The sequence below is a fragment of the Macrobrachium rosenbergii genome, chromosome 40, assembly GCF_040412425.1.
Source record: "Macrobrachium rosenbergii isolate ZJJX-2024 chromosome 40, ASM4041242v1, whole genome shotgun sequence".
Taxonomy (NCBI): domain Eukaryota; kingdom Metazoa; phylum Arthropoda; class Malacostraca; order Decapoda; family Palaemonidae; genus Macrobrachium; species Macrobrachium rosenbergii.
This window is the reverse complement of record NC_089780.1, coordinates 23,274,551-23,285,550: the sequence shown is the minus strand read 5'-3', so window position 1 is coordinate 23,285,550 and position 11,000 is coordinate 23,274,551. Positions and strand designations below refer to the sequence as shown.

At 36.2% G+C, this 11,000-nt stretch overlaps 1 protein-coding gene across 2 annotated transcripts in view; it reads left to right on the top strand.

Moving 5' to 3' along the window:
- The first annotated feature begins 3,218 nt into the window (after positions 1-3,218).
- The window catches only part of LOC136826235 (integrin alpha-PS2-like), a 191,102-nt gene continuing 183,320 nt past the window's right edge, over positions 3,219-11,000 (top strand). Inside the window, exon 1 of one of the 2 annotated variants that reach the window (XM_067083328.1) lies at positions 3,219-3,656. In XM_067083328.1, the coding sequence (XP_066939429.1) occupies positions 3,475-3,656 (182 nt within the window). In that variant the 5' untranslated portion in view covers positions 3,219-3,474. The remainder of the gene's footprint in view (positions 3,657-11,000) is intronic. The other variant, XM_067083327.1, reaches the window with a different exon arrangement.

Below are 11,000 nucleotides of genomic sequence, written 5' to 3'. Positions count from 1 at the left end.
CCATTGAAGTGTTAAAATGTGATTGTTCCTAAATAGGTAGCTGACTGCTCTCTACCCTCTCCAGAGTAGCTTACCCACTTACTAGCACTATTACTGGTAATCCATTAAAATATTACAGTATGTCAGTTTTGACCTATTAAAACTGTTAAAATGGTTGTGTGCAATTAATAGAGCTAGGATTTTTTAAGAATCCCTAGAACTCTTTAAACCTCAATGGTAATAGATTACCTGACAATTTTCTCTATGAAGTTTTATTGCACAGTATTTATTATCATTTGCATCTGCACTAGTGTACAGTATTCCTTATTATTGTTCCCAGTTGTAATTTACTCTTGTTGAAATGTACAATAGTGTTTATTTTTGTTACCAGCATTGTGAAGTTTAATTCATATTCCTGAAAAGTAGAACCTTTGATTTGTATAAATATAGCTTTGATACCTGGGTTGACATTTTGAGAGATTTGTCAATGTTTTCTTGTGAGATTACAGGAGAGAAAGTTATACTAAATACAGTAATGTATTTTGCAGTTTTCAAATAGGAACAGGTGGCAGAGATAGCTGTCTAAGTCATTATGTCTTGTTGTACTTAGTCATTAAACTTTCCGAATTCTGATCTGCTTAATCTTTTTGGAAATTTAATGAGATCCTTTCAGTTTAACAGACATGTGTACCACCTTATCTTTTCATAAAGAACTTCTTAGAACTTCAGTGGTCTACTCAATAAATCCTGTTCGTGAATGGTGTGAGTAATGTCATTTATAATATAAATTATTATTATGTATGTGAGGATGTTCTTATCAGACATGAAGTAAAATGAAAGTGTATTTAATTAGACAAGAGGCTGTCATGTCTGTTGACTTCAAGAAATTTCCGTTTTTATAGTTACGACAATAAAAGTATGAATGACGTAACCCATTTTTCATATTAAAATTCCTATTAGCCATGCGCAAATGAAAATCTGTAGTTTGTTCGTGTGGTAGCCCAAGACTCATACCCCCTTGTTTTGGTCAGAGGATTCCAGAGAACAACAGCATAGGTCTAATTCCTCATAAATCAGCTATCCTCCCGAAGGGGGGTAGGGCCGTCAGTGCACCTCACAGGGTGTGCACTGTAGGCATTACTAAAGGTTCTTTGCAGCGTCCCTTCGGCCTCTAGCTGCAAACCCTTTCATTCCTTTTATTTTACCTCCATTCATATCATCTTTCTTCCACCTTGAACTCAGCTATCCTAACTGACCTTTTGGTGCGAAACGATGAATAACTGAATTTGGTTTTGGTTACTCAGAAAATAGATGAGGCTGGTGGGCATACCTTCTCGCGTACAGGATCGTGTACCAAGCATTATCAGTGAAGGCGGAAGTCTCATGTCACGTTGTGCTCAAACTCGGTTTTCGATCTTGAACGAATGACCACTTAAAGGAGCTTTGTTGATATCTAGATATAAGCCTAAAGGCATTTACCAAGAGGAGTTCATCTTTATCAGTGTGGCTTCATGGTAGGCACAGGAAAGTACTTGGATAAATTTTATAACCTACATCTAGTGATGAGTAAATTAAATCGTAATATTGATGACTACTGTATGAAAAACATAATTCAGTGGAGCCTAATGAAAGCCACCCCCCCCCAAATGACAAAAACAAGATGCTGGACCTATTTTGGTAAGTACAACCCTACAGAGTAGAAAGAAATATAATTTTATAGGTATAATACAGAACCAAAAATACAGTAAGAAAGGACAGGAATGATAATTGAAGAAGGAAAACTGTTACCAAGAATAGGAGGTTGCAATGAATTAGCTAATAAACCAACTTACGAAACTGTAAGTCAAGAATGAGAGCCTCCCGAGTGGTAGGGAATGATCTCACAGCTGCAATCATGCTCCGCCCCTTATAAAATAAAATATCTAAAAACAATAATAATTCAGTTAATGATAAATACAGAGACGGAGTTAGGTGAAAAAGGGTAGTGCAATCCCCGCAGGGTTTTGAAATCTGTATAGGCGGTTTGTGTGGTACTAGGGAGAACAAGGTAAACCCGTGTGTACACTTTCCATGTCTTGAAGGTTTTCAGTTCCTGATCAGTAACATAAGTACATGTCTATACTACTTAACCAGCATACGTTACGAGACATGGTTTCATACAATGTCATTAATGCTGCAGCCTCTCGAAAACTTGTATCAGTAAGCCTATTGTTAATTCTCTCTGATAATACTGTACTCTTAAGAAAATTCCTCATCTCGTTGTTCGTTACGATGGTTGACTGTCTAATCTCGTATGCAAGTTCGAGTATCAAACAGTTTTTCCTTGTTTTGCAGGTGTGAATCTCAAACAGTTTTCCTTTTGCTTGCCAGTTAGAGAACCAGTTTTACCTCTTGTGCAGGTTTGACAGAAGGGGTGGAACACAGGCCTACGCTCGGAAAATTAAATAAAAATATTAAGGTAAAACAAGTTGTGATAAAATGAAAATTGCCAAAGTATTAGCAAATCAGCATCGGTCTAATGACTGTTAGACTCTTTGATGTACGTATTGCATTACCAAATAATATGTAACAAGAGTTTGTAGGTTAGCATAATTTCGAAGGTTACTTAATTAGGAGATGCTGGAGGCTTAAGTTTCGAAAAAGTGAAAACGATGCGGTAAAGTAGGTTTAAGTCTCTCTCTCTCTCTCTCTCTCTCTCTCTCTATCATCGTCAAAATCTATTATGGATGGCTAAGCTTTGTTTTTTGTTGTAATTTAATCTTCATGTAATAGCTTTTATGTCTTTTACAACTTAATAGTTGAAATAGTCACAACTTAATCATGTTATTCTTGTTGTTAAGGTATAATTCAAGGTTATGATTCCTTGTTTATGTAAAAAACAGTGTATATTTCTATAAAAATACGTCCATACACAGCAGGATAATTGCCAAAAGTAATATATGACTAAGTTTAAGATAACAGGTGGCCATGTATAAAAAAAAAAATTCAAACATATTCTATAACTGGCAACTCGAGCATCCAAGTCTCCCCTTCGAGTAGATTTGTATCGTCTGAAGTGCTTTGGTCTCAGGCCTATATCATAATATCATTTCCCTTAATCTAAGGGGAGAGGGTTACAAATAAGAAAATAATGTAATAAAACGCAGAATAATAAGTAAGAAGGAAACTGAGAGACATGCCGGTATCATCACAAACAAATCCGCCATGGTACTTGACCAGGCGTCTGCGAAAGAGTTAGCTCAGTTGTCCACATGACCCTGTGAGGCTAGGATCGTCACGCGAGTCTCCTCCGGGACTGAATGACGTGCTTGCCCTCGATTGAATCGTTTCGAATTTATTCCTTTTTAATCTGTTCCAAGTGACTCGAAAGTTTGCATTGTCATTCATTTTTATAAATTGCATTGATATGTGTTGAGTAACTCGAATATAATTACTGTTTTGGTAAGATAAAAGAAAACAATTAGACTTGTAACTTGAGTTCCGTTAGTGCACAAGATGGTTTTAAGAGACATGGTGCCCATGCCCTCTTTACGGGCGTGGAATTTGGTCTTTTCGGTCTGTGTGGGCATGGGTTTGGGCTTCAACATCGAGACCGATTACTTCGTCATGCACAGAGGGCCTGCCGAAAGCAAATTCGGGTTCAGCTTGGCCATGCACCGAGATACCACCGGTTCCTGGTAAGTAACTGAAGTCTAGGCCTAATGGTCATATTTTGAATTATAAGGAACTAACAGCTATTTATGTCAATTGAAAGTTTATAGCACATTAAGGAGTAGTTTTATATTATTTACAGTGAATTTAGCAATGACATGCATGATAAACATAATTATGTCTTGACAGAATCCCGGTAAGTCAATTGAACCTTAGGCCTAATGGTCATTTATATATATTTTGAATTGTAATGAATTAATTAACATTCATAAAGTCAGTTGAAAGCTTATTGCACATTGAGGATTATTTTTATGTTTACAATGAATTATAGCAATGTCATGCATGATAGGCCTAATTGTCGGACAACTGTCTATTCTGGTTGGGCCGAATTCTCATGTTTAACTATATGAACATTATATATATATATATATATATATATATATATATATATATATATATATATATATATATATATATATATATATATTTATATTTTCTAAACGTCTTTTGAAATTAGGTCTTTCCGTCTTTCTCACATTGATGTTGGCAAGTTGATGTAGGCCTAGCCTATTGTTCAAGTTTTGTGGCCAGTCGAAATAGGCCTATCCATAAAATAAATGACGAGGAATAACCTACGGTGATTTTGATTAAATCAAAGTATACGAAGGTCATTTAAGTTTCAAGATTTCTTGGAAAGTTAGTTCTCTCTCTCTCTCTCTCTCTCTCTCTCTCTCTCTCTCTCTCTCTCTCTCTCTCTCTCTCTCTCTCTCTCTCTCTCAGTGGGCAATTGTTCATTAATTAAATTATACTCTCTCTCTCTCTCTCTCTCTCTCTCTCTCTCTCTCAGTGGGTAATTGTTCAGTGGGTAAATTGTTCATTAATTAAATTATACTCTCTCTCTCTCTCTTTCAATGGGCAATTGTTCATTAATTATAATCTACATTTCGGCACAACCCTCAATCTGCCATTTTCGAATGGACATCTAATTCTGTTGAAACTTTAGCACGTTGAAAAGCCCTTTTTAATTTGTACCTCGTGGATAATAATAAAAATAACAATTTGTTTACACAGTAGAACTAATTATAACTGCGAGATATAAAATATATAAATAAGAAAGCAGTCCAACTTACAGAAATGACTTATATGACCCTTTAATCTCTGTTGGCGAGCTCAGAACTGGACGCTAAGTGACAGGTTACAGCCTAAGGGTTAAAAATGAGGTCCGGTCTAAAACCACATGGGGTTTTAACCTATGCTTGGTATTTTCTTTGTTTTTTGTGCTTGTGAATGTAAGACCAGGTTTAATATGCGTATGCACTCAAAAATATTACCATGGATGTCAAAACTATGATGCTTTAGTGGTTTGGTCTATATTGAGCCGGTGTTTTGGCCAAATGTGCAATGGTGTAGAAGTCCTGCCATGTCCGTAATGATCTCGCCAACCAACAGAGATGTGTTAATAATAGAAAAGACGATAGCCTGAATGTAATAGATTTCAAACTGCTTTTTTTAACCACTCAGGTTTTAGCTTATGATTTTTTTTTATATATGTTTAGTACTTTTTGAAGGAAAGAACAGGTGTTTTAAACACGCACGCAGGCACACATTTTACTAGGAATGTGAAAAATTATGATGTTTTGTTTGGTGGCTGGTTTAAAATCATTAGATTAAACCAGTCTCATGGTAAGGTGTCAAAAATGTGTAGAAGGCCTGCTATGTCCCTCTGGTCTCTGACCAACCAACAGAGACGCGTAATAATATATAGAGGAGGCCATAACATCTGGATCATAAATTTCAAATCTTCTTCCACCACGCCTGGCAATCTTGCATAAGCTTTCGTTCCAGCTCGAACTTCCATTGTCGCTTATCACGCGTGTTTTATTATGAATCTTAGAGACGTGTTTATCAGAGGGCCTTTCAGTTTGGTATTGAAGTTTATCTGTTATATTTGTCATGTTCATTTGGATGTTAACAAGCTAGTCTTCACATGGGTCTAATTTTTTCATTTTTGGTGGGGGTGTGGGACCTTCTCTGTTAGCTTGTTTGCTGCACAATTATGATAACAATAATAAACTTTAGTACAGGCGCATTGCACTCTCGTTATATATGCAAAACTGCCTGTTCTTGATGTTGCACCTCATGGTGTGACTGTTCTTTACTGGACGTATGATATGATAAGAGGACGAGTATAAAATTTATGAGTAAATTGGCACCGTTACGGGGATACCCTTTGAGGGTGCTTTTGAGGTTCCGTTGAAAGATTGCTTTACTGATGGTAGTTTCGACTGGAATTTATTTATTTAAATATATTTTTTATTTTGCTTTGTGTGGTGTTTTTTCACTCAAGGATATACTGTCTTATCAGTCACTTCCAAAGTGGAGCTCTCTCCCTTCTTCTGTATTTCCTAAATAATTTAACCCTTATTTTCACTGATGAATAGTGAAAGCGAATTTGAAAGCCAAGACATGTATGATGGTAAAAAAAAAAAAAGTTTGGGTAACGAAATCAGGTTATTTTATAGAGATAATGCACGGTTGAAGAAATTTAAAGTAAATGGACTAAAGAATTGTACAGACATGATAATAGTATCGAAATTCTAGTGATCAAAGTGACTTATGTTTAGGATTCAATTCTTGTTTGATTTTAATTCAGTTCGTAATTGGAAAGAACTTGGAAATATGTCGGAATTGCCTATATCGGCTTAAGTTTTCACCTTTGTTAAAAAGAAGTTCCGTTACTTCGGCCTAATGTCTTGACTGTTCAGTGTGCATAACATTTCAACTCAAAAACCGTTAAAGTAGAAACAAAGAGGTTTCACGTTACGTCATAGTCTTACCGTCAGTATTCACCGGGCACGAAACAGGCTTTGGCATTCGAGCTGCGGTGGGATATCCCATAAAATTTCTAAAATCAGCTACAAATAGCCACTTCTGTCCCGCCGTTTGAAAACAGGAAGATTAAGAGAGATATTACAGGCTCCTCTCAAGAATCGTTGCCTAATCGGGATTTTATGGATCTGCTCGGAATCCGTTGTAATTTTTTTGTGCACGTTCTCGGTTCGCTTGTGCTCATGCTTGCGTGTTTTTAATAGCAGATAGCCTAACGTGCTTGCGAGATGGTATAGCCCAGCTTAATATGGCAGCCTTTAAGTTTCCTTTGTGAAATGAGTTTGAATCCCGGGTCTGTTTAGGTTGCAAGCAGTTTATTTGAATTGTAGATGCTGTTTGGGCTATAAATGCTATTTTATTTTCTTTTTAGATCTCCCCAGAGCTCTAGCTAACCTTACTTATGTGAGTGGATCCGCATTCGGTTCGCTGACTGGGATAGGAAAGGAATGGCTTGGTTGGGTTATACCCAAAAATCCAGCTAGCCTTTGTGCTTCTTATTGGTCCTAGCAGTGAATTTCCTTACGGCTGCTAGTCGACTGTTATAGGTGGCAGCTGGGGTGGGTAGAGAGAGGGGAAATTGTAGGAACTAAAATTGAAAATGTCAGAGTACTTCCTCAAATGCAAACCATCGTATCATAACAGAGAACAGGAGGACATCGACGAGACGAGGTATCCCTCATCCCACCCACCTTGGCGAAAATCATTCGTAGGCATTTTTCATAAATCTTTACTAGACCTACAGTGAAACCGAAGAAAATTATTTCCTCATTCAGCTGGGCATGTGCTTTAGAAATTTGTTTCTTTCAAACGTATTCATTGCTTTAACTTTGAGTTGTTTAAGGGTATGTTTCAAACTCTAAGCATAAAAGAAAGTATCTGTACCCTTTTTAACTCCTATAGGTGTCGTGGTTTATGGAAACTTTCTTAGAAGGTTAATGGCCTTTTTGGTTTGTTCCTTATGGATGTACGTGCATTCCTAATAATAATGATAAGAATAAATAATGGTAATATTAAATAATACTGATAAAAGTGTAGTAGTCATTATAATATATGCATTACAGAATACCTCGTCATCGGTTTTATTCGTACGTTTGAATCGTAATTGTGTATTTGTTTTCGTATTGTTTATCTACTTGCAATTCATCTATAGGATTTTCCATTAGAATTACGATAAGATTTACTCTACCCACCTTTGAATATATAACGGAAAGACCATAACATACTTAGAGAGGAACTCAGGAATGCATCACCGATCTGTGAAGCAGATAGAGCGCGTTCCACAAACCAGTTCCTTCTCGTGTATGCCCTGGGGCTCCGTTGTAATTTATATATTAACGTTCTCGTTAAATATTTCCGGGAGGTGTTGTTTATATACAATTAAATCAATAGAGATTAATTTAATCTCTTCCTTGTTTTCATTATTGTGAGATTTATTGCGTGTAACAGGGATTTTGTGAACGGAAGCGAAATGAAAATTAATATTCTGACTTCATGTGGATATCATGAGAGCCACCCGTGGTCTGTGTAAGGGTTAAAAGGTTCCCAGACCGTATAATCGCCTCGCTGTCACGAAAGCTACGGTACAGATAGGCTTCCTGTCTTTCCCTATTTTTTTAATTTTTATTAGTTTTTAATATCTTTTATTCTTATTATTTGTTGCTTTTCTTACAGGTAATGTAATGTTTTTTCCTATTACTTTTGTGCTTCTTCCAAACACCATATTCTTTGGAAACTTGAATTTCAAGTCACTGGCGCCTGTGGGCTTGTTCCATATGAATATGGCTTATCTTCTGGGTAATAATAATAATAATAATAATAATAATAATAATAATAATAATAATAATAATAATAATAATAATAATGTGGATGGTTTTAGCCATTCTTCTTCTTCTTCTTCTTCTTCTTCTTCTTCTTCTTCTTCTTCTTCTTCTTCTTATTATTATTATTATTATTATTATTATTATTATTATTATTATTATTATTACGTTCGTTTTTTATATCTTTTGGAGAACTTTCTAGCTGTTATACTGACAGTTGGAATTGTTTTTAACGTATTAATTTATTTACAATGATTTTTATTTCAATAACTGCAGTTCAACCAATACTAAAACCTTTTGCCCCTCTCAACGCACCCAGCACCGGTCCAGTTAAAAACCCCCCACAGCGCAACATTGAAACTCGTTAAGTAAAAACATTCGATTAGGAATGTGGACAGTTCTCGGTGGGAAGGTGTTGGCTGTTGCATACGCAATCGCGCGTCGAGTGACATCTGACGGCGGGTTGAAGTAGTGTCTTTTTGGCTTCGCAGTGGCCATCCTCAAGTGTTGTCATTTATCAGGGCGTCATGTCTGGCACGTGAAGTGTCTCAGCTGATGACACTGGTTCTTGACTAGCAAGGCCACGTCACGAATTGTAAGGCGCTGACTGCTTTTGTAAGGATTAAAGAACTTATGAAAGTATAGTTTGGGATGCTTGCAGGAATTAAATCGTATAGTTTGGGTTGCGTACGGGAATGAAATTGTATAGTTTGGGGTTGCTGGCAGTAATTAAATTGTATAGTTTAGGTTGCTTGCGAGAATTAAATTGTATAGTTTTGGGTTGCTGGCGGGAATTGAATTGTATGGTATGGGTTGCTTGCGGGAATGAAATTGTATAGTTTGGGTTGTTTGCGGAAATTAAATTGTATAGTTTGGATTGCTTGCGGGAATTAAATTGTATAGTTTGGGTATCTGGCATGAATTAAATTGTATATTTGAGTTGCTGGCAGGAATAAGATTGTATAGTTTGGGTTGCGGGCAGGATTTAAATTGTATAATATGGGTTGTTGGTAGAAAATGACGTGAATGAAAATGAGGAATGGTTAATGAAGTAGTGTTTTATATAGGCTCGGTTTTATGTAGGCATGCTGTTGAAAAAGACTTTGAAAATCAGGTAATAGCTTATTATATGCCTAATTAACTTTCACATCAGATTTCTTCCAGATTGTCGGAGGATATTTATGTTTTCTTTTTCTTTATGTAAAATTAGAGTAACATCATTAGAAGAATTAGAAGATAGTTTGTAAGCGAAGCTTTTGACGTTCAGTGATTCGTATGTAGGTCAGGATAGTGGTGACATTTCGAGATAATTTTTTTAAATGGGCTACAGCAGCAAAAAATGTATTTTTTTTTTTTTTTAAAGAAATACAGGAGGTATTAAGGTTTGGTGATTACTGCTACCTTGTGTGTGTGTGTACCGTGCGTTCATGCAGTTGTAATCATACCTCACCTTTGTTCTTATTAATTTGTACCTTCGTATTATTTTGGGAAGACTTTAGGCAGGAACACAAGATAAAATTCTCGTTCATGGTAAAAATCTCAGCTGAGAGAAATGTTGCCCGTAATGAGGAGATGCCCGAAAGGGGAAAAAAAGGTTACGGGTGGGTGCCCATGAATGAAAGGGCATAACACAACTAATTATACTTTGTAATGTGTTTGGAAGGGGTGTTCATTGAGAAAGTGAGAGTGAACACGATGTTTGAGGAGGAAGAGTATAGCGAGGGTTGAAGGAAGGGCGAAAGTGTATGGATTAAGCGTGACAGGTTTGAGAGAAGGGAATACCGTAAGTGTGTGGTAGCTTAAACATACGAAATAGCTGAAAGACAGGTAGAGAGAACCAAGAATCAATAGAATATCACAGGCTCTTAATGCTATTAGAAGTTTTCGTGATGAAACTGACACTTATGGTCTTCGTAATATATCTACGGGAGAGTTGTGGATTTTTGTTGGTGAGACTTGTTGAGCCAGCTAAGCTGCAGAAACTGGTGAAAAAATTGAAAAGCGTTTGCCATAAAAAGTTTTCATCAAATGTTAGCAAGGATAAGGTGGTGACAGTAACTGGAATCGAGATAAATGTGGTAAATGTTATGATAAACGGTGAGAGAATAAACACAACTGACTTTTATGGGTATTTGGGAGTGAATGCTATGGATGATAATAGCGACATATAGATTGGAATTTATGAGGGGATTATTGAGCCAATTCCTTCGTCTGGAACGTGAATGTGGTAGTTGAACATAAAAAAAAAGAAATACGTAAACTGTTGAGTTTGTCTGTGAAATTCGCGTAAATCAGCTAAGATGGCTCCTTGCAGTCACAATTCTTCATGATAAAGTTACGAAGAAAATAAGAGAAAAATGAGTTAGAGAGAGAGAAAGAATTAGGCTTAAACCAAAAGGATTCAGTAGAGTCCTTTTTATCACTTTCTTAAAACATGTTCAGATCTTTCTTAAGATGTTTCCGGGTGGTGTATCAATTTTAAGATATGTTAATGATGTATTCGAAAGGAATTTTGTAAAATTTATGGTTATCTCTTACAAATTCTTCAATGACTGTGTTATCTTGGCATTCATATCATAATTTTGTTTTTGATAATAATTATAAAAAGAAAGTAAGATGAATACACGAAGAAGCCACAACCCAACAGCATTCAGCGCATACCCA